The 26,579-nt window shown below is 43.7% G+C and overlaps 1 protein-coding gene across 3 annotated transcripts in view; it reads right to left on the bottom strand.

Moving 5' to 3' along the window:
* Window positions 1–26,579, bottom strand: part of ABL2 (ABL proto-oncogene 2, non-receptor tyrosine kinase) — a 255,078-nt gene that overhangs the window by 88,774 nt on the left and 139,725 nt on the right. For all 3 annotated transcript variants that reach the window (XM_069232033.1, XM_069232035.1, XM_069232034.1), the window contains exons 6-7: window positions 22,889–23,066; window positions 21,922–22,106 (exon numbers count right to left, since the gene is read on the bottom strand). In XM_069232033.1, the coding sequence (XP_069088134.1) occupies window positions 21,922–22,106; window positions 22,889–23,066 (363 nt within the window). The remainder of the gene's footprint in view (window positions 1–21,921; window positions 22,107–22,888; window positions 23,067–26,579) is intronic.

Genomic DNA, 26,579 nt, shown 5'->3' with positions numbered 1-26,579 from the left:
AGCTGGGTCGCTTGCAGTTTGTTTCGGCGTCGAAACTTTGTCTGCGTGTTTTTTCGGCTCCGAGGTGACTTTTTTCCTTTTCGGGGCCGAAACCTCTCGGCGTCGATCTGTTTCGGTGCCGCTGTCTCGGCGTCGAGCCGTGTCCACACCGGCATCTCGGTGTCGAGGCTTGTCTCCAGCACTTTCTCGGTCCCGAGAAGGCTGCGTGCCGGTGTCTCGACCGGAGTCGGACGATCTCGGCACTGTTTGGGCCTTTTTCGGTGCCGACGGTCGGTCACCGATTTTATGGGTTGAGCCATGGCCTGGTGGCAGTGGCGTCCCCTGGGCCTTGTAAATGTTTCTTTGTGTGGTTTTCGACGTCTTACTCACGGTTTGTGTATCGTCGAATCCTTCGGAGTCTGAGTCTTGGATCGAGAAGGTACCTTCCTCTTCCTGTTCCTCGAACTCCCGTCGGGCTGTCGGTGCGGACGCCATTTGAAGTCTTCTGGCTCGACGGTCTCGGAGTGTTTTTCGGGACCGGAACGCACGACAGGCCTCGCAGGTGTCTTCGCTGTGCTCAGGTGACAGGCACAGGTTGCAGACCAAGTGTTGGTCTGTGTAGGGGTATTTATTGTGGCATTTGGGGCAGAAACGGAACGGGGTCCGTTCCATCGGCGTTCTTCAGCACGCGGTCGGGCCGACCAGGCCCCGACGGAGGATCGAAAAATTACCCCGAAGGGCACCGGAGCTCTTCGATCTTCGATGCGGTGTTGAATGTAAGTATGCCGATCCCGAACGCAACAATACCGACGAAAATCTTCCGAAATTAACTATTTTTTCTGTTCCGAAACTCGGAGCGACAGGAACACGTCCGAACCCGATGGCGGAAAAAAAACAATCGAGGATGGAGTCGACGCCCATGCGCAATGGAGACAAAAGGAGGAGTCACTCGGTCCCGTGACTCGAAAGACTTCTTCGAAGAAAAACAACTTGTAACACTCCGGCCCAACACCAGATGGCGAGCTATTGCAGAACATGCGTATCTACAGCGACAGATGCCATCGAACCTATGGTACTTACACCTTATACCAGGTCCGGGTATCCCCTATTAGTGAAGTGTTGGTAAGTGTCTAGAAGCTAGGCTCTCCAGTGGTAGCTGTGGATGAGCAGCCAAGGCTTATCTAGGAGAAATGCAAAGCTCCTATAGTCACACAGCACTTACACATGAAAGAAAACACTCAGTTGTGCAAAAATAAAGGTACTTTATTTTTGGTCACACAATACCACAGACTAGTAGAAGGGCAACCCTCCAGTAGGAGGTAAGTAATACACTAATTCTATACACTAGTAAACAGTAAAAAGCATAGAAAAGGTTAGAAAACAGTTCAAATAGCAATAACCAATATTGACCCTAGGGGCGCACAAACCATATACTAATAAAATACAATGCGAACAAAGGCTCCCCACCTAGGTAAGTGGAATGTGTAGAGGGGAGTTGGGAGTACTAGAAAACCACAGAGGTAAGTAACACAGTACTCCCCAGCGACCAGGAAAACAGGAGTAAAATCACTGGAATTTCCGCAAACCACACAAAAGGAAGGAAAAAAATGACACCCAGACAAGACTGCAGGAAACCAGCGGGGGATTCGTGGAGAGGAAGACCTGTGAAGAGAGGGGACCAAGTCCAAGAGTCACAGTGGAGTCCAGGAGCTACTGTAGTTGAAGGAGTTGGTCAAGGGTGATGAGAAGAAGGTCAGCACTACAGCCCTGGAGCCACCGATGAATACTTAAAGGATGCAGATGACGTTCCACACTGGAAGGAGAATTGAAGTCAGGTGTCGTGCAGGAATTCAACCAACAATCCCTAGCAAAGGTAAATATCGCGGTTAGCAGAAAGGGCTGCTGCCGGGGACCAGTAAGGCCCAGGAGGACTGAACCAAGGAGGGGGAATCAGAGGGAACCCTCAGCGACACAGAGAACCCACAGGAGCAGAGACACCTCCTACAGGAGTCCCACAGGACTCGGACACAGACGTTGCAGAAGCCCACGCAGCACACAGAAGAAGGGTCCCGCGCCAAATGAGGAGGGTTGGAGCTGCATGTAGCCTGAAGTTCCCTTGGAGGAGAAGATGCAAACAAACCTTGGTAGCTGCTAGAGAAGCAATTCACAGGGGTATTGTCCTGCATGGGAAGGCAAGGGCTAACTTCCACCAAAGTTTGACAGCTGGCAGAGAGGACCAAGAGGACTACTTTGGACCACCACCCGTGATGCAGGATCCATGCAGCTCACGATTAGAGGAGATCCATGCAGCCAGTTGTCATTGCAGTTGGTGCCTACAGATGCAAGGGAGTGACTCCATCACTCCAAGGGAGATTCCTTCTTCCTTCTCGTGCGGACTGGAGACTTGCCACCCTCAGAGGATGCACAGCCAAGGAAATGTTGCAGAAGCTGGAAGGAGCTGTGGAAACAATGTTGCAGGAAGAGTTTTCTTCGTGGATGCAGCTTGTCAGTTCCTGGAGGGTCCAGAGGCAACTCTAGTGGCTCCAAGTCAAAATAAGGTTGCAGAGGAGTCCTGCTGGAATCTTGCAAGCTGCATCTGATGACCCACCCAAGAGAGAGACCCTAAATGGCCCTGAAAGGTAGACTGGTCACCTATCCAGGTGACCAGCTATCAGGAGGGGGCTCTGAGGTCACCTTCCTGGTCTGGCCACTCAGATGCTCCCAGCCAACCATGGATTCAAAATGGCAGAACCCAGGGACACTCTGGAGGAGCTCTGGGCACCACCCCTGGGGTGGTGATGGAGTGGGGTATGGTCACTCCCCTTTCCATTGTCCAGTTTCGCACCAAAGCAGGGACTGTGTCCCGGAACCGGTGTAGACAGGTTTATGCATGGAGGGCACCAAATGTGCCCTTCAAAGCATATCAGTGGCGTGGGGAGCGTACCTCACCAAAGCCAGTCTCACACCTATTTCCAAAGGGAGAGGATGTTACCTCCCTCTCCCAAAGGAAATCCTTTGTTCTGCCTTCCTGAGCTAGATCAGATCAAGCAGCAGGAGGGCAGAAACCTGTCTAAGGGGTGACTGCAGCTCTAGCTGATCGGAAAACCCTAGAAGACTGGTGATAGCAATGCAGGGGGTCCTCTAAGGAGCCCATAGACTGCATGAAATCATACTTCCAATACTTGCAACAGTATTGGGGTATGATTCTGACATGTTTGATACAAACATGCCTAGGTTCGGAGTTACCATTATGTAGCTGGGCATAGGTAGACCTATGTCCAGTACATGCAAAAAATGGTGTCCTCGCAATCACAAAGTCCAAGAAACTGGAGCTAGAGTTCGTGGGTGACACCACTGCTAGTGCAGGGGTGCCCTCAAAACAGGAGCTTGCACCGTGCCCTCTGGGCTAGGAGGGCCCGCCATAGGGGTGACTTACAGCGACCTGGTGCAGTGAACAGTAGTAATAAGGGTCCATGCACCCTTTCACGCACACCGTAAAGGCAGGCCTGCAGAACATTTTGCATGGGCTCCCCATGGGTGGCATAATGCATTCTGCAGCCCATGGGGATTCCCACCTTACCCCAATGCCCTGGGTACCATGTACTAGGGACTTACTTGGGAGGACCAGTATGCCAAATGTGGGGAGAAAAAGGTACAGGCAACAAGTTTTAAGGGAGAGAGCATAACCACTGGGGTCTCGGTTAGCAGGATCCCAGCAGACACAGTCACACTGACAACAGGCAGAAAATGGGGGTAACCATGCCAAAAAAGAGGGTACTTTCCTACAGGTGAGGATTGGACTTTTCACAATTTATGGTTAGGCCCAAGCTGTTGAACAAGGCAATGTACTTTTTTGCCGACTTGTGAGCTGCTGAGAAGGACTTTTATCTGTCTGTCATCCAAGCTTGAGAATACTTGGTGCCTTTTTCCTCAAGAACGCACCCACTGGTGCTAGGCACTTCGTAAATATCCTGGGGGCTGATTTTAGACAGAACTTGAGACCGGTAGTGGCTGCCGGCTACCGTGAAACTTAGGAACTGTCTGTGGGAAGGGTAAACTGGGATGTGAAAATATGCGTCCTTCAAATCTAGGGCGGACAGGTAGTCTCCATGGTTCAAAAGGAGGATGAAATCCTGTAGGGTTATCACGTGGAATGATTGTTTATTTCAGATAAGTGTTTAAGTCTCTGAGATCGAGGATAGGTCTTCAGTCTTTTCATTTTTGAGAATGAGAAAGAATCTGAGGTCGGAGGAACTTCCTCTATTTTTCATTTGAGAATCATCTTATTGATCTCCAGTTTGAGTTGGTGGAGATACCAGGGAGTAGATTTGCAAGGAGGATTGAGGTCTGAACCAGCAGCAAGACCCAATGGTCTGATGTTATGGATTGCCAGTGTTGGAGGAATGACGAGATCCTGCCCCCCTACTTTGGAGAGTAAAGGGATGGGGGTAGCTGGAACCTTGGATGAATCATTGTCTGCGAGCAAAGTCCTTTCCTTGACGAGCCGGTCGTCTTCTAGAGGTGGTTCTACTGTACACCTGAGGATATAGGAGGCAAAATTGTTGGAAGGTGGATGTGTACGAGGGAGAGCTGTACTGTTGATAGTCTCCCTATATGAAGGCATCCCGCGTCCTCTGGTACCATGAGAGGGATGCTTTCTAAATTGTAGCATTCCTAGTGATTTGGCAGTCTCCACAGCAGTTTTGAATGCATGAAGAGCTTTATCAATGTTTCCCAAAAAGGGCTTGTCCATCAAATGGTAGGTCTAAGATTTTATTTCGCACCTCTGGGCGAAAAGACGTGGCCTTCAGCCAACCTTGTCTCCTTAGCACGGCAGTGCCTGCTAGCTGACAGAATGCAGTGGTGGCAATATCCATTGCACAGTCAATCTCTGCCAATGCACTATCATTCCTGTAAGATTTTTATAGTTTCGGCTTAGTTTCCTCTGGAGCTCTGCTATCAGTCTTCGTCAACAACAATGCACTAGTCGACGGTGGATAACTCGTTGTCGCCGTCGTCAGCGGTAGGGAAGTCGCCGATGCCGCCAATGATGAAGCTGTCGTTGATGGTGGGGACCTTATAAACGGTCTGTTGACAGGTGGAGCACAGGAAGGCTTCTTAATAATGAAGTTTCTTTAGTCCTCTCCGTACTGCTAGTATCTTTCTTATCCTTAAAAGAGTGATATCTGGTTCTATGAGAAGGGCTGTGCCCTTTGTAAGTCCCTGAGGTGGTCTTTTTATAGGCCTCCTTTGGCTGCTCTGGGATGATCTTCCCTGAAGCGATCTCTCTCTTTTCTGTGTTTCTAGAAGTGGAGTCCTACTGTTAAAATCAGAAAAAAGCCGATCTCTAGATTTAGGTTTCTGCAGCCAGATTAATAGCCTGCCTTCCCTGTCCTTTAGGGATTTGGTGGAACAGGTATGACATACCTTACAATCCTTTGCGGAGTGGTCTGGGTAGAGGCAGTAGATACAATTCTGGTGTGCGTCTTCAAAATGTAATCTCTTCTTACCACAGGTTTTACAGAATCTGAATAGACCCTTCTTTTCCCTGTTAGTCATGGTGACAGTGTAGATGTAAGAACTAAAGGTAAACACTTTTAGAATACAGATGAAGAGTCAAAATCTCTAAATATCCAGAAAACAAAGAAAAGGTGAGCAGAGCTCAGGGGAGACTCCCTAGCATGATGTGCAGTAGAAAATCTGAGGGGCTGGATCTTCTCTCAGGAGGGTTCTAAAGGGCGGTGTCACCTGACTGGTGGGCTCTCAACTTTAGTCCTTTTCTCAGAATGACCGACAGAATACTAAACTGATGGGCCCAGGGCCTTTAGGTTTAGGCCTATGTTAACCTACTTTTTAAAAGGTACCGGGGGCTCCCATCTCAAGGACGGGGAATGATTCAAGCAGACGGGGAATGATTCAAGCATGTGAATACTGGAGTAAACTGATATACTAATAGGCAGGGATTGGAGTAATTGTGACCTACTCTGTGCTTAGTCTGATTATCTGGGACTACTGCCTAAAGTATCTAAGGAAGTAAGAAAGCTTTAAATTACCACAGACTCCAAGTTATCAATGAATGCCCAAGTGGTTACAGGTTGGCAGAAGATCCACCTTGAAGCTGCTTTGTATCACCCAGAAAGCAATGCATGGAACAGGACCGCTTTTCATCAGGAATAAAATCACCTAATATATTTAACAAAGGAATCTCGGTTGCAGACTGGCACCTCGCCTCAAAATCCCGCATCTGTCAAAGCAGCCAAACTATGAAACTCATAACCCCAAAACATAAGATTCACAGTAACTATCATCTTCAGAAAACTAATTCAAGAGTTGGCTCTTTCCTACTTAACCACCATACTCAAACACTAATGTACAGCAGATAAAACAAGTTACTTACTTGTACACTGTGGTACTCCATAATTGATATCTTTCCGAGAAGTACATGCTTGAATCTTTCCTGTTGTCGAGGTGTTAGTCCCTCTGAAATTGTAGCTAGTAGTAGCATAAAGTCTGTATGGTAGGTCTATTTTAATTGCATTACCTCGTAGGCTTGAGTAGCAATCTACATCATTTTACACATGACCAAAGTTTAACCAATCAGAGCAAAGCTTGCACCCTTCCCTCCTGTGCAGTAGCTTCACATCTAAGATTTCAAAGCACTAATGGAAACGTTATCTGTGCTGTGTGAGGAAGACTATCCAATGCGGTGAGTGACTTAACAGGGAGGTGGGTCTCATGTGAATCTATTAAAGATATCAATACTTGAGCACCACAGTGTACAGGTAACTTGTTTTTTCTCCCGTATTAACTCTTTCATAAATTCACATGCTTGAATCTGAATAGGTAGCTGTAAATCATTAGAAAGAGACATTAAAGCACAAGAGAAACCCCTTTGCGGAGGCGGGTAACATACAAAGGTATTTACGCATACTTAGCTTAATTAGCTTAATAGTATTCACAAGTAAATCAACTTTATAAATAAATACCAGTGAGCTCACCTTATTGGAACAGGTTCGGAAGAACTGCTTGACCCAAAGCTGCATCCTTGCAGTTAATAGCATTTAGAAAGTAATGACAGCATACGTGATAGACAAGGTGCCGCTCTACAAACGTCCGGCACTGGTAATCCTGCAAACAGAGCAGATGAGGTTGCAATGCTTCTGGTAGAGTGGACGTGTACCTTGGATGCTAGTTGTTTTCCCACTCTTTCATGGCAAAAAGAGATATCTGTTGATACTCATCTCGGTATAGTTGCTTTTGAGACTGGATGTTTTTGTCCCTGAGATGCAAATGTGACTAGAAGCTGATCTGATTTTCTGAAGTTTCTAGTGTTTTTTAAAAATATAATTTAAGGAAACTCTTGACATCAATGGTGTGAAGTGATCTTTCCACTTCATTTGATGGATTCTGGACAAATGTCTTTGGGACAATTGGTTCCTTGTGGTGAAAATCTGTGGTTACTTTGGGTATGAACTTGGGATTAGTATGTAGGGTGACTTTGTCCTTTTTGAAGTGCATATAATGCTTCTGCACAGTAAATGCCTCTATCTCGCTAACACGCCTGGCAGATGGAGTGCTAGAAGTGCTGTTTTCCATGTAAGGTGCTTGATGTTAGCTTTATTATAAGTCTCCTCATTAACTGACAGGACCGTATTCAACTGCCATGTTATCAATGGTTTTCTTATCAGTAGAAAAGCTCTAAATAATCCCTTTAGGAATTATTTTATTAACCTATCCGACCTTCTAGTTGGGAAGATTGTCTCTGTATCTGGAAATTGCAGCAAGGTGAAATCGAACAGAACTGTGGCCGAGGCCAGACCTAACAAGTGTGAGAATTTACAGCAAGATCTGTGCAGGAATGATGTTGTTAGCTGTGCATCACGTACAAAATCATGTTCATTTTGCTTTGTATGATTTGTTTGTAGATTCTGCTCTAGCTAGCTTTTGGTAAGATGTCTCTGCATTTCTGAGGGATATCTAATTGATGGAATTCATAGTAATCAGGATCCAGGCTGTTAAGTTTAGAGATTTTGGTTTGGATGTACGACTTGACCACTATCTTGGTAGAGCAATGCCGGGACTGGTTTGATTTGTGCGTGTTGCTGTTCGGACATTAGGAGGAGCGCCATATACCATCATTGTCTCACCACACTGGGACTACCAGTATGATCCTGCATGGCTCCAATTTCAGCTTATGTAGTATCCATGGAATAAAAGGTAATGGCAGGAAAGCATAAGCGAACATGCCCGCCCAAAACATCAGATGCACATTCCCCTATGATCCCTTGTGCGGGAACTTTGAGTAGTACCAACATTTTTTGATTTTGGGAGTTGTGAAAAGGTCTAGGGAAGGACTTTTCCATGTGTAGAGAATTTTCTCGAGTTGGTCGTCTGACAGCTACACTTGTGACATTCCTTCAGTGACTTGCTTAGTTAATCCACCCATAGGTTTTCTGTGCCCTGAACATGTCCCGCTTTCAGTTAAATCTTGTTTTTCAGTTACCAGGACCAAATCTCATGTGCTTCCTTGGATAAAGGGTGTGATCTTGTGCCTCCCTGTTTAAGTAAAACATTGTGGTTGTGATGTTGTCCTGGATTTAAACATCTGACCCTTGTAGCCTTGGCAAGAAAGCTTGTAGACACAGCTCTACTGCCTGCAGTTCTAGAAGGTTGATAGGTTTCGTCCTGTGTCCTTCTGACCATTTTCCACTCACTTCCAGATCTTCGAGATGTGCCCTCCATCCTTCCACTGACATATCCGTTGTCAAGATGACATTTGTGGTCTTTATTAAGAATGCTTTCAATGATTCTTTGTTTTGCACACCATTGCATCACTGATATTATTTCCAGAGTTATCCGGGAAATGTCGAACTAGCCCTTGTTCTGTGTCCACTACCTGTCCCAGTTGCTCTAGTATTGGCCTCATATACAACCAGCAGTTTGGTGTGAAAGGGATGCAAGACCATATCAGTCCTAGGAATGATTTGTATTTCCTTTCTGAAATTGGCCTTTTTGTGACAGAGAAGATCCCAGCTTGATCGTCTTTGTTACTCTCTCTTCAGTTGGATATACCTAAAAGCTGTTTGCATTTATGATGGCTCCCAGAAATGTTATTGTCATTTGTGGGATTACACTGGACTTTTTCTTGTTTAAGTGAAGGCCTAAGTTCTTGAATAATTGTATGCATGCCCTTGTGGAATCCCTTTCAGCCCTGCAGGAGTGTGCTTTTATCAATGAATGGTCTTAAGCACAGAGATACCCGATATCCACTTTTGAGGTATGCTGTTACTGGGGCCAGGCGTTTGGTGAAAACTTGCAAGGCCAGTACTCTGAACTGGTAGTGATGTCCAGCCACCTTAAACCTGAGCTAATTTGTGTGCCTCACATGAATGGGAATATGGAAATAAGCATCCAGAAGATCTAATGATGTCATGTGATCTCCCATGTTCAGAGAGTGAATGATGTCCTGCAACGGAAAGGATTGATTTTAGATATATTTGTTGAGCATCCTGAGGTCTAATACCGATCTCCATTTTCCATTCTTTTTCTGAGAAAGAAAAAGTTGGAGTAGAAACCTTTGTGTCTGCTGTTTTGAGGGACTTCAACTGTGGAAGATGTCGATGTGTCCGTCTGACAGGAGGCACTGAGGTTTCTGAATAAACTCTAGTGTGACCATACTATATAATTTATAGAACTCACCTGTCTGAAAAGATGCCCAGTTTCTGTAACAGTTGCGAAAAGTGTCTCTGAAATGAAGAGGAGGTGGCGGCATTGAGGTGACCTGTGTCACGGTTTTCTGTAAGATTTGTGACCTTTTGGTTCTTCAGTAGCCCTTTTTCGACCTGGTTGCCTAGAGTAAGCTGAGGTCTGAGAATGTCTGTATTGTTGTGAGAACTGTTGCAGACAGGCCCTACACTTGCTTGTGGTAAGGTTGGTATGTGTGTGCCTGGCATTCACCCCAAAAAGATTAGTGTCCTCTTCCTCTACCACCTTGAAATGATAAGAAGCTCTTTTGTTTGAATATTCCTAAGGCACAAGGAGCCTGTCGGCTTTGATTGATTGCACAGCCTCATCAATATGTTTACCAGACAAGGCCTCTTCAATGTAAGGCATGTCTAAGATTTTAGACTGAATAAAAGGAGGTTGCTATTGTCTTAGGACTGCTGCCCTAATGGTGGTCCCATTAATCTTGTGAGTACAATATTAAGATTCCATGCAGGAACTGGTGGAGTTCTGGGTGGAATAATATGTTTAAATCCTTCCATAAAAGCTTTTATGACAGGAACTCTAAAGAGAGAAGTATGTTGTTTGGTTTGTAGGTACTGACGCTTTAAGTGGATGTTTTTTTTAGGTTGGCAGTAGTAAACAAACCTTTTCCACTTGTTTGCATAGCACTGTCTGGTTGTTGGTTTACATGCTTGTTTTAGAGCTTCCATACATTCTAATGAAAGGTGTAAATATCCAAACTCTATGACTTCAGGAGCCAAATCGTTAACTTGAGTACACTGGGATTGGGATGCCTGATTTGACCTTTGGTCCGTGTTAACAGATCTGGTCTGTTTGGAAGTTTGTGATGTGTCACTACTGACAGATCCAGGAGCGCTGTTTACCAGTGTTCGCTGTGGCCATGTGGGAGCTATGAGTATCATGGTGAGAGAGGTGCGACACATTTTGTTGACCAGAAATGGAATTAATGGGAGAGGGGGAAATCGTAAGCAAATATCCCTGACCAGTTGATCCATAGAGCACTGCACCTGGACAGAGGGTGTGGGTGTCTTGATGTGAAGTTTTGGCATTTTGCGTTTTCGCTTGTTGTGAAAAGGTCTATCTCTGGTGTTCCCCACATTTGAAAGTAATGTTGAAGTACCTGTGGGTGAATCTCCCACTTCTGTATTTGTTGCTGTGTCCTGCTTAATAAGTCTGCTAACTGGTTGTGTATCCCTGGGACGTATTCCGCTAGTAAGTAAATCTGATTGTGAATTGCCCATTTCCATATTTTTTGGGCTAGAAGGGACAATTGGAATGAATGTGTCCCCCCACCTGGTTTTTTCAGATAATACGTTCTTGTCATGTTGTCTGTTCTTATTAAGACTGTCTTGTGTGTGATCTGAGGTTGAAATGCTTTTAGGACCAAAAAGACAGCTAACAATTCTAAATGACTTATGTGATAAGTTAATTGCGTTGAGTTCCAATCCCCTTGTATGGTTAGGTTGTTGAGATGAGCTCCCCAACATCATTGACGCATCTGTTGTGATTATGGTCTGTGGCACTGGGTCATGAAATGGCCACCCTTTTATTAAGTTGTTGCGATTCCACCATTGCAAAGATTTGTAGGGTAGGCAGTCTAACACTAGATCCTGTAACTGACCCTGTGCCTGAGACCACTGTTGAGAGACACTGTTGCAGTGGTCTCATGTTTAGTCTTGCATGCAGTACAATTGCTATGCATGATGCCATCATTCCCAATAGTTTCATGATAAATCTTACAGTGTAATTTTGATTGACCTGGATTTGTGATATGAGATATTGAAAAGCCTGTATCCTCTGTGGATTTGAGTATGCTAATGCTTTTTGAGTATTGAGAATTGCACCTAAATAAGGTTGAACATGTGATGGTTGAAGATGACATTTTTGGTAATTGATTGTGAACCCTAATGTGTGTAGGGTATCTATTGTGCATTGAGTGTGTTGTTGACACTGTAGAATATTGCTGGATTTTATTAGCCAGTCGTCTAGATAAGGGAAGACATGTATGTGTTGTCTTCTGAGGTGAGCAGCTAATGTCGAAGCGAAGTCGGAGTATTTCAGTTCCAGACAATTCAGGAAACAAACCAAGACCATCCCGCTCTTCCTTAAATAACGTTTAATAAGAAATAATAAGACATAATAAGAAATACATGTACATGGAGACTGAGCAGCCTAAATCCAGCTCGAACAGTCTGCACAAGGTAGTAATGCATGATCTTTTATAGCATTCAACCGCAGACACATTAACACATTTCATTGGCTCTTGAAATTGACGTATGATTAATGTTTTTCTATACAGCACACGTGATGCTCCAAATAAGGGTTAGAATCATAGACAAGAAGCTTGCACAATGTCCTCTGAATCAAATGTCTTGTGATACATCTATATGTGGAGAAAGAGGAACCATTAGTGCATACGTTAGTACTTTTAGCAGTGAGGATTTCGCAAGCTAGCATGCGGTGGTGTCTTGTGATGGCCGTCAGTTTAGCAAGCCTTGCAACATAATGCGTTTCAAGCACAAGAGACATTTCTTCAAGGCCTAGCTAATTCAACATTGTAAGGTGTTCGACAGAAACAGGCCTGTATTTTCATTGTGTATCACAGGGCCTACTAGGCCCAAAATGGATCCAGGAGAACGTGATTCCACACTAAGACAGCTAGACATTTTATGAAAACCCTTGGAGCTGTTGTTATGCCGAAGGGAAGTAGTTTGAATTGGTACGGTTTGCCTGGTATTACGAATCTTAAGTATTTTCAGTGAGGTGGATGTATGGGAATATGAAAGTAGGCATCCTTGAGGTCTAAAGCAGTCATGTAATCGTGTTTTTGAAGTAGTGGAATTACATCCTGTAGAGTGACCATGTAAAAATGTTCTGACAGGATGTATAGATTTAGAGGTCTGAGATCTAGGATGGGTCTGAGTGTACCATCCTTTTTTGGTATAAGGAAATAGAGTGAATATACTCCTGTTCCTTGTTGGGATATTGGAACCATTTCTATTGCTCCTTTTAGTAATCAAGATTGTACCTCTTGTTTTAGCAGAACAGTGTGTTCGGGAGAGTGTCTGTGAGAACCAGGGGGAATATTTGGTGGAGTAGAAATGAGTTCTAGGCAATAACCATTGCGGATAATTGAAAGTACCCACTGATCTGTTGTGATGTTTTACCAGTGAGAGTGGAATTGTTGCAGTCTCCCTCCCACAGGAGACATGTGGGATTATGGGTTGTTGAGGAAGTCATTGTTTTGTGGGAGTGGTAGCACTTTTTGAGGCATTACACTTTCCTCTGGCTCTAAAGTTTTGGCCTCTGTACGAGCCTCTAAACGACCCTCGTGAATAATATTGTTGCGTTTGTTTGGAATGGGAGGTGGAAGCCTCTGTAGTTTGGGGTTTGAAGCCTACTCTAAACTGTTGTTTCTGAAAGGAAGCCCGAAAAGGTATGGTATATAGGGCTCCCATGGCAGTGTCAGAATCCTTTCAGAGTTTCTCTATAGCTTGTCCCTCTTTGCTGCACTCTTTTGGTGATCCTTGGGTAGATACTGCAGGAATTCTTGCATTTCAACCCAGTGTGCCCTGTCATACCTTGCAAACAGGGCTTGGGAATTGGCAATATGCCATTGGTTAGTTGCTTGTGTAGCTACGTTTTTACCTGCAGCATCAAACTTCCTACTTTCCTTGTCAGGGGGTGTGGTATCCCCCGAAGCCTGGCTATTAGCTCTTTTCCTAGCTGCACTGACCACAAATGAATCTGGTGGCACTTGTTGGGTAATGTAGACAGGGTCTGTTGGTGCAGGCTTATATATATATTATTTTATCAACTCTTGGGGTTAAAAACCTAGCTTTGACCGGTTCTTTAAATATATCGTCAGCATGTCTAAGCATACCAGGCAGCATTGGTAAGTACTGGTAGCGTGAATGGGTAGAGGATAGTGTATTGAAAAGAAAATCCTCTTCCAAGGATTCTGCATGCATTTGAACCCCATGGTATGCAGCTGCCCTAGATATGACCTATGTGTAAACTGTACTATCCTCTGGAGGTGAAGGTTTGGTAGGATAAAGATCAGAATCATTGGACGGTAGAGGGTCCGAGTCATACAAGTCCCAAGGGTCCACTGTATCTCCCTGTGAGAAAGTGTGAGAGTGTAAGGGTGAAGGTAGTGGGGTAGTAGGTGGTGGAGAAAAGGAAAGCTATGGCGAATGTGGTGTAGAAAGATGAAGAGGTAGTGGCTTCTCCTTTCTTTTAAAACTTTTTGCTGGTGGAGGAGCAGTGTCAAGAGTCTATTGAAATGTCAGCTTCCTTTTGGTTTGTGGAGATGGAGAAGCAATAATTTTCCCTGTTTCTTTATGGATATGTATTCTCCCCTGTTTACTGTCCGTGACCTCCAAAATTATCTTATCTTTTTGCTCGACTCCGGCACCTAAACAGGCATGACCTGTTGATGGGGTAACTTGGCCTTTTTCGACACTGAACCCGAGGGCTAGTCACTGACACGTTTCATTTGGGTGGGACCATGGCTTTCCAGCAGTGATGTACCCAAGGCCTTAGTAGATCTTTTGGAAGTGGGCGTAGGGGCAGGTGTACTCACATGCTGAGCCACTGTGATAGGTTGGCTGATCCTGGTTCGGAGTTGGAATCCTGAATCGAAACAGCCGCCTGTGCCTGATCCTCCTCTAAGGTGTTGGTGGACTCTGTATATTTTGATGCCATTTCGAGTCTTCTTGCTCTCCGGTCACGCAGTGTCTTTTTTGACGGAAACGACCGACAGGCTTCACAATCTTTCTCTCGATGTTGAGGAGAAAGGCAAAAATTACATACCATGTGCTGGTCAGTGTGAGGAAATTTCGCGTGGCATCAAGTACCGAATCGGAATTGGTTCCGATCCATCAGGCTGTGGTAGCCCTGAACAGGCCCAAGAAGGGCACAAGCACCAATAGGGCGTTTTCTTGATCCCAACGGTACTATCAGATCGATTTCAGATGGAAACGCGGTCGAAACAATACAGACGGTATAATAAAGCAAACAAAGTTTCTGAATCGAAAGTCTTGGAGCATGAGGAAACACACCTGAACCAGAGGGCGGAAAGAAACAATCTAACAAAGGAGTTGATGCCCATGCGCACTATCGCCGAGAGGAGAAGTCATTCGATCCCATGACTACAAAAAAAATACTTCTTCGAAGAAAAACAACTTGTAACACTCCGAGCCCAACAGTAGATGACAGGATATGCACAGCATGTGTATCTGCAGCTATACATGCCTCCAAACATATATATATATGGAAAATGTCACTTACCCAGTGTACATCTGTTCGTGGCATTAGTCGCTGCAGATTCACATGCTGTGCACATCCCGCCATCTGGTGTTGGGCTCGGAGTATTACAAGTGGTTTTTCTTCGAAGAAGTCTTTTCGAGTCACGAGACCGAGGGACTCCTCCCATTTCGACTCCATTGCGCATGGGCGTCGACTCCATCTTAGATTGTTTTCCCCGCAGAGGGTGAGGTAGGAGTTGTGTATGCTAGTAATAGTGCCCATGCAATGGAGTGAATACGTATGTATATAATTAATTTTAAAGTAATATATTTATAAATGTACAAATGTTCAAGATCTACTTCTAAACGGCTACAGGCTCCCGGGGAGGAGGGTGGGCGCATGTGAATCTGCAGCGACTAATGCCACGAACAGATGTACACTGGGTAAGTGACATTTTCCGTTCGATGGCATGTGTAACTGCAGATACACATGCTGTGCATAGACAAATAAGCAGTTATCTCCCCAAAAGCGGTGGTTCAGCCTGTAGGAGTTGAAGTAGTTTGAAATAATGTTCTTAGTACAGCTTGACCTACTGTTGCCTGTTGTGTAGTTAACACATCTACACAGTAGTGCTTGGTAAATGTATGAGGCGTAGACCATGTTGCTGCCTTACATATTTCGTTCATTGGAATATTTCCTAGAAAGGCCATGGTAGCACCTTTCTTTCTGGTTGAGTGTGCCTTTGGTGTAATAGGCAGCTCTTTTAGCTTTAAGATAGCAGGTTTGAATGCACTTAACTATCCATCTAGCAATGCCTTGTTTTGAAATAGGATTTCCTGTATGAGGTTTTTGAAAGGCAATAAATAGTTGTTTTGTTTTTCGAATTAGTTTTGTTCTGTCAATGTAGTACATTAGTGCTCTTTTGATGTCTAATGTATGTAGTGCTCTTTCAGCTACAGAATCTGGCTGTGGGAAGAACACTGGTAATTCTACCATTTGATTCAAGTGGAACGGTGAGAGTACTTTTGGTAAAAATTTAGGATTTGTCCGTAGAACTACTTTATTTTTGTGTATTTGAATAAATGGTTCTTGAATGGTAAATGCTTGAATTTCACTCACTCTTCTTAGAGATGTGATGGCAATTAACAATGCAACTTTCCACGTTAAGTATTGCATTTCACAAGAGTGCATGGGCTCAAAAGGTGGACCCATGAGTCGTGTTAAGACAATGTTGAGGTTCCATGAAGGAACTGGTGGTGTTCTTGGTGGTATAATTCTCTTTAGGCCTTCCATAAATGCTTTTATGACTGGTATCCTAAATAATGAAGTTGAGTGCATAATTTGCAGGTAAGCTGAAATTGCAGTAAGATGTATTTTTATGGAAGAGAAAGCTAGTTTTGACTTTTGCAAATGTAGTAAGTATCCTACTATATCTTTTGCAGATGCGTGTAAGGGTTGAATTTGATTATTATGGCAGTAATAAACAAATCTTTTCCACTTATTTGCATAGCAGTGTCTAGTGGTAGGTTTTCTAGCTTGTTTTATGACCTCCATACATTCCTGTGTGAGGTCGAAGTGCCCGAATTCTAGGATTTCAGGAGCCAAATTGCTAGATTCAGCGATGCTGGATTTGGATGTCTGATCTGTTGTTTGTGTTGTATTAACAGATCTGGTCTGTTTGGTAGTTTGACATGAGGTACTACTGAAAGGTCTAGTAGTGTTGTGTACCAAGGTTGTCTTGCCCATGTTGGTGCTATTAGTATGAGTTTGAGTTTGTTTTGACTCAACTTGTTTACTAGATATGGAAGGAGTGGGAGAGGGGGAAAAGCGTACGCAAATATCCCTGACCAGTTCATCCATAGCGCATTGCCCTGAGACTGATGTTGTGGGTACCTGGATGCGAAGTTTTGGCATTTTGAGTTTTCCTTTGTTGCAAATAGATCTATTTGTGGTGTTCCCCAAATTCGGAAGTAAGTGTTCAGTATTTGGGGGTGAATTTCCCATTTGTGGATCTGTTGGTGATCCCGAGAGAGATTGTCTGCTAACTGATTCTGAATCCCTGGAATAAAGTGTGCTATTAGGCGAATGTGGTTGTGAATCGCCCAATGCCATATTTTTTGTGTCAGGAGACACAACTGTGTCGAGTGTGTCCCTCCCTGTTTGTTTAGGTAATACATTGTTGTCATGTTGTCTGTTTTGACAAGAATGTATTTTTGGGTTATTATGGGTTGAAATGCTTTCAGCGCTAGAAATACCGCTAACAGTTCTAAGTGATTTATATGAAACTGTCTTTGCTGTATGTCCCATTGTCCTTGGATGCTGTGCTGATTGAGGTGTGCTCCCCACCCTGTCATGGATGCATCTGTCGTTATCACGTATTGTGGCACTGGGTCTTGAAAAGGCCGCCCTTGGTTTAAATTTATACTGTTCCACCATTGAAGCGAGATGTATGTTTGGCGGTCTATCAACACCAGATCTAGAAGTTGACCCTGTGCTTGTGACCATTGTGATGCTAGGCACTGTTGTAAGGGCCGCATGTGCAGCCTTGCATTTGGGACAATGGCTATGCATGAAGACATCATGCCTAGCAGTTTCATTACCATTTTGACCTGTATCTTTTGTTTTGGATACATGGCTTGTATTACATTGTGAAATGTTTGGACTCTTTGTGGACTTGGAGTGGCAATCCCTTTTACTGTGTTGATTGTTGCCCCTAGGTATTGCTGTGTTTGACACGGCAGAAGGTGTGACTTTGGGTAGTTGATTGAGAAACCTAGTTTGTGTAGGGTTTCTATGACATATTTTGTGTGTTGTGAACACTGTATTTGCGTGTTGGTTTTGATTAACCAATCGTCTAGGTACGGAAACACATGTATTTGCTGCCTTCTGATATGTGCAGCTACTACTGCCAGACATTTTATAAAAACTCTTGGCGCAGTTATTCCGAATGGCAACACTTTGAATTGGTAATGTATTCCTTGGAATACAAACCTTAGGTACTTTCTGTGTGAAGGATGTATTTGTATATGGAAATATGCATCCTTTAGATCCAGTGTTGTCATGTAGTCTTGTTGTTTGAGCAGTGGGATTACTTCTTGTAATGTAACCATGTGAAAGTGGTCTGATTTGATGTATGTATTTAATGTTCTGAGATCTAGTATAGGTCTTAGACTCTTGTCTTTTTTGGGTATTAGAAAGTACAGTGAGTAAACTCCTGTGTTTAATTCTTGTTTTGGTACTAATTCTATTGCTTCTTTTTGTAGCAATGCTTGAACTTCTAATCCTAGAAGATCTATATGTTGTTTTGACATACTGTGTGTTTTCGGTGGGACTGTTGGAGGGAATTTGAGAAATTCTATGCAATAACCATGCTGGATAATTGCTAGTACCCAAGTATCTGTTGTTATCTCCTCCCAATGTTTGTAAAATTGGCTTAGTCTCCCCCCCACTGGTGTTATGTGATGGGGATGTGTGACTTTTAAGTCACTGCTTATTTTGAGGAGTTTTGGGGCTTTGGAACTTTCCTCTATTTTTCTGGAATTGTCCGCCTCTATATTGCTCCCGAAAACCTCCCCGCTGATATTGGCTTTGGTAAGTGGGCCTTGTTTGTGATGTTGTGGTTTCTGTAGGTTGCCCTCAAAACCCTCCCCTAAAAGGTGTTTTGCGAAATGTGCCTCTGCTCTGCGGGGAGTAGAGTGCGCCCATGGCTTTTGCTGTATCAGTGTCTTTCTTGAGTTTATCAATAGCAGTGTCGACTTCCGGCCCAAACAACTGCTGTTCATTAAATGGCATATTTAGCACGGCTTGTTGAATTTCCGGCTTGAACCCCGACGTGCGCAGCCATGCGTGCCTTCTTATTGTTATTGCAGTATTTACTGTCCTTGCAGCCGTATCTGCTGCATCCATTGAAGACCGTATCTGATTATTAGAGATACTTTGTCCTTCTTCCACCACTTGTTGTGCTCTTTTCTGGAACTCCTTGGGTAAGTGTTCTATGAAATGTTGCATCTCATCCCAGTGAGCTCTATCGTATCTTGCCAAAAGTGATTGTGAATTGGCAATGCGCCATTGGTTTGCTGCTTGTGCTGCAACCCTTTTGCCCGCAGCATCAAATTTGCGACTCTCCTTGTCTGGAGGTGGTGCGTCCCCCGAGGTATGAGAGTTCGCTCTCTTACGAGCTGCCCCGACAACTACTGAGTCTGGTGTTAACTGCGTTGTAATATAAACTGGATCTGTTGGCGGTGGCTTGCACTTTTTCTCCACCCTTGGAGTTATGGCTCGGCCTTTAACAGGATCCTGAAAGATTTGTTTTGAATGTTTTAGCATTCCTGGGAGCATAGGTAGGCTTTGGTATTGGCTATGAGTGGAGGATAGCGTGTTAAACAAAAAGTCATGCTCAATTGGTTCGGAATGTAAGGTGACGTTATGGAAAGCAGCTGCCCTTGCGACCACCTGTGTGTAAGATGTACTGTCCTCAGGTGGGGACGGCCTGGCAGGGTACAAGTCTGGGCTGTTGTCCGATACTGGAGCATCGTAAAGGTCCCATGCATCGGGATCATCTTGACTCATTGTAGTATGAGTCGGGGAGTGCATCAGTGGAGGAGTTGCTACCGGTGATGTGTGCACTGATGGTGGTGGAGACGGTGGTGGAGTTGTTTTCCTTGCTACCTTTGCCTGTGGCTGCTTGTCCTTTTCTTGAAAGGCAAGTCTTCTTTTTATTTTAATTGGGGGGAAGAGTGGTTATCTTCCCTGTGTCTTCTTGAATGTGGAGCCTTCTTTGAGTATAGTCTGGCTCTACTGCTTCAAGTTCCTCTCCGAATTTATGCTTTTGCATTTGGGAGGACAATCCTTGTTCCTCTGTATAGGAACCTGTTTTAAGCTCCGAGGCTGGATGTTTCGGAACCGAAACTTTTTCGGACGTCTTTTTAGGCTCCGAAGAAACCTTTTTTATTTTCGGCGTGGTGGTGTCTCGGTGCCGAACTTGTTCGGTGCCGCTGTCCCGGTGCCGAAATTTCTCTGAGCCGATGTCTCGGGTCCGAGATTGCTGTGTGGCGGTATCTCGACCGGAGTCGGATGACTTCGACACAAGCGTGCCCTTTTTCGGTGCCTTGGATCGGTCACCTATTTTTTGGGTTAAGCCATGGCCTGTTGGCGGTGGCGTCCCCTGGGCTTTTGTTGACTTCTCGTGAGTCTTATGTTTCGACGTCTTACTCACGGTTTTCGGCATTTCTTAGGCCTCAAGCTCTTCCGAGTCCGACTCGTGGATAGAGAAAGCTTCCTCTTCCTCCTCGAAACGCTCTTGTCCTGTCGGCGTCGACGCCATCTGCAGTATTCTGGCTCTTCGGTCTCTTAATGTCTTCCTCGACCGAAACGCTCGACAGGCTTCACAAGTATCTTCCTTGTGCTCTGGAGACAAGCGCAAGTTACAGACCAGATGCTGATCCGTATACGGATACTTGTTATGGCATTTTGGACAGAAGCGGAATGGGGTCCGTTCCATCAGCCTTGAAGTCACACGTGGCCGGGCCGACCAGGCCCCGACGGGGGATCGAAAAAAAACCCCGAAGGGCCACCGGAGCTCTTCAAAATTCGGTGTCGATCTGTTGTAACTAACCCGATACCGAACGCAAACAATACCGAAGTTTTTTCCGAGATTCTAACTAACTTTCCGACCCGAAACACAGAGCGAAAAGGAACACGTCCGAACCCGATGGCGGAAAAAAAACAATCTAAGATGGAGTCGGCACCCATGCGCAATGGAGTCGAAATGGGAGGAGTCCCTCAGTCTCGTGACTCGAAAAGACTTCTTCGAAGAAAAACAACTTGTAACACTCCGAGCCCAACACCAGATGGCTGGATGTGCACAGCATGTGTATCTGCAGCTACACATGCCATCGAACATATATATATATATATATATATACACACACACACACACTGTTGTAACAAATAGTAGTACTCATAGTGTTGTGTAGCAGTAGTCATACAGCCCAGTATCATTTTGGTGCACAGGTGATAGTAATATTAGGCAGCATATTTGTTATACTATGGTCATCAAAATAACCCTTTTTAGACTCTTCCCTCATCTATCCCCTCCTAGGATCACACTAAACCTCATCTTACTATTATGATCTCCAAATAACTCTTTCTAAATTCTTCCCTCATGTATTCTTTCTTTGACTCATCCTAAATCTCATTTTAATAGTATGATCTCCCTAATCAATTTCTACACTATTCCCTTCTCTTGCTCTCCTTTTACTCATCCCAAACGTCATCTTACTACTATGATCTCCCAAATAACACTTTCTCGTCTCTTCCCTCTTCTTTCCCTCCATTATCCTATTCAATTCAACTAACAGACACAGCTCAAATTAACTTATATTTCCCACTACTAAACCACCACTAACCCTTTTTGGGTTCTGGAGTAGCTTGCTACTCACTGAAAAGCGCTTAGACAACTTGGCAGGGGGAGTAAGCGCTTTAGAAATACAATTACAATTCAGAGTATGTCATTTATTGTGGATGGCTGAGTGGTGAATACATGAAAGAATCAAAGGGTAGCTAAATCAATGCATGAAGGAGTGACAGAGTGCATGCAGTACAGAGTTACTGCCTGAATTCACCAGTGGTCAAAGAAGCATTTTCAGCTATAAGCCAGATCTACACGTAATGTCAAATCTTGTTTTATCTGATTCATTCAGAAAACATATAGATCAATGACAGAGATGAACACTCAACCGGACGATATTCCTGCAAAGTAAGCACAATGCACATGAAAAACATTACTTAACACCCTGATCCAACTCCACAAAATAGATGCATAGGTACAGTGATTTCACATTGGAAGCATACAGCAATGCAGAGGTTTGTGCTGTAACAATTTTACAACTAAAAAAAGAGCATTACTTGTGACTCCCTCAACCCTAAGAAATGGCAATCTCTTACCCCAGACATCAGACTTTATTGAAAAAGTGTTGTAAGCCAGGCTCTCAGGTGCTGTCCATTTAATAGGGAACTTAGCTCCAGCATGTGCTGTGTATGTGTCTCCGGTCATCAGTCGACTCAAGCCAAAATCTGCAACTTTGACCACATGGTTCTCGCCAACCAAACAGTTGCGGGCTGCAAGATCTCTGTGAATTGTAATAGACAATGTGAGGCTAATGTAGAAAGACAAAAAAGGGAATTTGAGGGGAAAAGCAAAGCAGAATCTGATGCAATGGCTTAACACCATCAGAATGTGAATTTGGGCGGTGAGGGGAGCTAGGTTTCTATCCCATGTGTAATTATTTTCAGTTACTTTGCTACGAATACTAGCACTAGCCACAAATATTTTGAATTAAGTAATCTTTCCTTGAGCCATCATATCATAAAATGAAGATAAATGAAAGTGTCACTATTATTAATTTCCAAGTAGACCTCATTTCAGCAAATAAACTGCACAAACTCCACGGCTCTACATTTCAGACTCAGGCCTTTGTTATTTTTTCACATCGTAACACTACTGCAATGGAAATACAAGAAACCTACAGCTGGGATGCATGTAGTCTCTGGTGCCGCAGTTTTACACAAGAGAGCATGGCACTTGAATGGCAAACGCTCAAACTTGACTAATGAAATACCGTCACCAGTGATTAAGTGCCACTTTTTACTGTATTTCTGCCATTGGGCATATGATCACTCGTAGCAGTAATTACCAAAGGCATGTATCGCAAGAAGGTAATTTGATATCTGGTGCCCAGATTGTTGGGGCAGGGTAGTTAATGTCAGACTTAATTTTCTGGCTTTCAACTGCAGGAATTAATTGCAAAAGGTACGGCTGAATCCTCCCTCCAACTATGACTACACCCTTACCTCACTAGAGTCTACATGATAGAGAGGCTGATGCTCATATGCCTTGTTTACCCCTTTGTACCTATGGATGAAGTTCTTCCTCTCGAGGTATTCCATGGCGGAAGAGATCTGTGTGGCCATGTAGAGGAGCACCACGGCGCTCACCTCCTCACGGTTACAATCACGTAGGTAATCCAGAAGATTTCCGAATGGCATGTACTCAGTCACAATGTAGAATGGTGGCTCCAAAGTACACACACCTAGCAGTAAAAAGGATAAAGGATAATTCAGAAAATAACCTACAGCATTGTGAACTTGAGAGGTAGACCTCTTTTACCCGATTCTGAAACAGGAAAGTGGGGAGGTGAAGAGAACAAGATGGTGGGATGGATACAGACAAACCAAATTATATACAAGATCACTGGAATATTAAGTCCACCAAAAATTGCACAGTCTCTAATGTGTACCACAGAAGGGCTAAAAGCAGGTGAGGAGAACACTGAGCTGCAGATGCCAAATATTTAAAGCACCATCAAGTCAAAACAGAATCCTGGTTAAACGCTTCGCTGTCAAAGAAATCACTAAGGAGCTGTGTCAGTTTTTGCTAGAACCAATGCAACCGTACTTAAGAGACAGATTGGTATCCTTTCAAAAGGAGTCAACTTATATACTTTGAAGGAGAAAATGAGAAAGAAGTAGTGGGGGAGTAACATGCAACAATCAGGACTACTAAGCCTTGAAAGATTTTTTTTTGTTCAAGCATGTAGTATATACTGTTTGGTGGCAACAAATGTTAAAATGTCATTTAGAGCCATTTTCAATTTCTAAAGCTAAGGTAGCGTGTACAACGACGTAATGTGTTTTCAGGTCAGCCTTTTCTAAAGGTATTTGTTTTAAAGTGATACAGTTTTTATTGTGAAGAAAAATGCTTTTATCACCATCATAACGTTGTGATGGGAAGATGTAGATGAGGTTATGGAAATTGTACTATCAGCAAAACCTTTGGGATAAAGCTACAAATTTGCAAAGCTTTCATCCTCTGTTCATCCTAATTTCATCCTCTTTTCCACATATATCACGTTTTGGGCTCTTGAACGATGGAGACTTTTTATTAGTGAGCATCAACAATTATGAATCTTCTCTGTGATCTTCTGGTGATAAATGCTAGCCCTGGTTTAGGCAAGTGCTTGGACATGTTGATAACCCGGGAAGTTGCAAGCTTCGCAGTCAAAGTAGCCAGGACAACATCTGAGCTCCGCTTATCAAAGTAATTGCCATCACCGGATGACAGTGGCACAGTAGAAACAAACTACCTAAGGAGACAAAGGGGCTATTGCCTAAAGAAGCACAAGGTAGAAGTAAGTAGGAGAAGACAAGTCGTAAGGAGACGAGGCAAAAAGGAAGGAAATTAATTGAAAAAGGAGACAGGAGAAACAAGAATGAACAACAAGAAGAGAGTTAGTGAGGGGGTATCTGGGAAAGAGATGAAGGCTGAGGGTGAGAGGCAGAAGGAAACAGAAAAACAGCACAAGAGGAAGGGCGATGGAAGGAACAAAAAACAGTAAGAAGGACTGACGTAAGGCAGAAAGAAGTGAGAACCCATGAAGTGAAAGAGGACAGATGCTAGTTTTGTGAAGTGGTAAGGGTTAAATGTAGAAGAGAGGGGACAGGAATTAATTTTATTTTTTACCAGAAATTAAGATAGATGAGCCCTGAAATTCCCAGTATAGAAGCAGTAGAAGCAGCCCAGCAGTAAAATGCGAATGCCTCAACGGTATTCATGATGCGCTGTAAGCCTGGACATTGACATTATCACAAGATGCAGTTGGCTAGGTAGGGCGTGAGGTCATGCCTCACACTTTAAGCAGGGAGGCAATGGGGAAAAACTTAAGTGTTTAGAGGCTGGGTAAGAAGAGTCAGACAGTTGCAAATGTAAGCAGAAGAGATTACTATGCAGACTGCTTCTGCTCCTCTTCGATCTATTTCACAGCTATTTCTAACGTAAGAAACAAGAACTACTTGGAGTCAATCGCTTTACTCCTTAATAGAAGCAGGTGGCTAAATTCTCTGATCCACTCATACACCTCATTCTGTCACATGATGGCTGCTGCTGACATTCCATTGTAGGCAGACAGTAACGAGGACATAAGACATTACTGAGATTGCTGGGGCATGCCAATTATTGAAACTGGCCTCTTCTGAGTTGTGAATGCTAGTAACATTTTGCTCAGCTATTAATATGTGACACTGCTACTCAGTGTCTTCCCCAATCCTATCTGAAATAACTGCATAGTACATAATGTTCAAGACGAAAGCATAAGGAGAATGCGTGCATTATTTACATGAACTAAATAAACCCCAAGTTTCTCCATTAGCTCTCTTGATTATCAAAATCTGACTACTCCTGCTAGACATGGAAGGTTAGGACAAAAGGGAAACCCACAGATGGTGGATATTCACAGCTATACATGTTAATCCTCTTCAAAATTAGGTCATGCAGGCTTCGATTCTTTAAATTCAGCTGGGTAGTAGTCTCTGCCTCTGAGGCAAGAGATATCCGAGATCTCCACTGATTCATAAATTCTCAGTTAATTCTTGTCTCAAGATGAACAGTATTCTGTAAATGTGCACAGCACAACATCCAAAACTCTTGCAAATCTAAATATCAGAGGACCCTGACAGCCATCAGACATCTTGTTGGCTTTCACTTTTTAGAACATTCCTCAATTCTAAATAGAATAGGTCCAGAAATCTTCTCAAGATTCCTCTTTGAACTGGATAGTTTTATCACATCCTAGTACAGTTTTTGTACAAAAGAAAGGAAAAAGGTTGCATCCACTTTCTGAGACATCCAGTAAAATATTTTTAGATCAGTTTTGCATGCTGTGGAAGAGAAATGCTACCAAGGAATGACATCAGAACACTGCAGAGTCCTGGCTCATTAGTTGTGGCAAAATTCTTGGAGTAGACAGCACTAATCTTACCCACATCAGAGTGAAAGCATGCCACAATATCAACATTTCCTCCATCCTAGGTAGATTTGCCACTGTGCAGTTGATGGAGAAGCCACAGAACCTTAAGAAAATAGGTTACTTATCTGTAACGTTAGTTCTCCAGTACTGGCATCTTTCATAGATTCACATACTTGAATAATCCCCTGTCGCCCAATTGAGAGTCCCATTTTACCATAGAAAGCAGTAGTGAAAACCCTAGATAGAAGTCAATGTTCAAAGACATTCACTTTAATAGCTTATTAACATAATTTAAAAAGACACAAAGTCCAGCAACTCAGGTGAGGGAACGTTTTAGAGCCCGCACCACAGAGTCTACAGTCCCTTCGATTTTTCAGCACAAGTGGGATATACTGTAGAGAAACAACGATGGAGAGGAGGATAGGGTTGCATGTAAATCTATGAAAGATACCAATACTGGAGAACTGAAGTTACAGGTAACTTATTTTCTTCTCCAGTATTGCATCTTTCATGGATTCACATGCTTGAATCATAATAGTCAGCAGTTTGCATTTGCAAAGAAGAAAATATATCATATAAGGGATGGTGAGAAATAATAACTGGCTTATCTTATTTAACCAGATGGTGCAACACTGCTTGTCCTACAGCTGCTCTTGTCAGTGGAATACAGACAGTAATGCTGTGTAAAGTTGTGCCTGCCGGACCATGTTGCTGCTCGGCATATTTGCTGCATAGGCACACCCACAAAGAGCTGTGGTAGCAGAAACAGCTCTGGTAGATTGAGCCGTAACCTTCTGTGTT

This window comes from Pleurodeles waltl, chromosome 4_2 (genome assembly GCF_031143425.1).
Source record: "Pleurodeles waltl isolate 20211129_DDA chromosome 4_2, aPleWal1.hap1.20221129, whole genome shotgun sequence".
NCBI classification, from domain to species: Eukaryota; Metazoa; Chordata; class Amphibia; order Caudata; family Salamandridae; genus Pleurodeles; species Pleurodeles waltl.
This window is presented reverse-complemented; position numbering and strand designations above follow the sequence as displayed.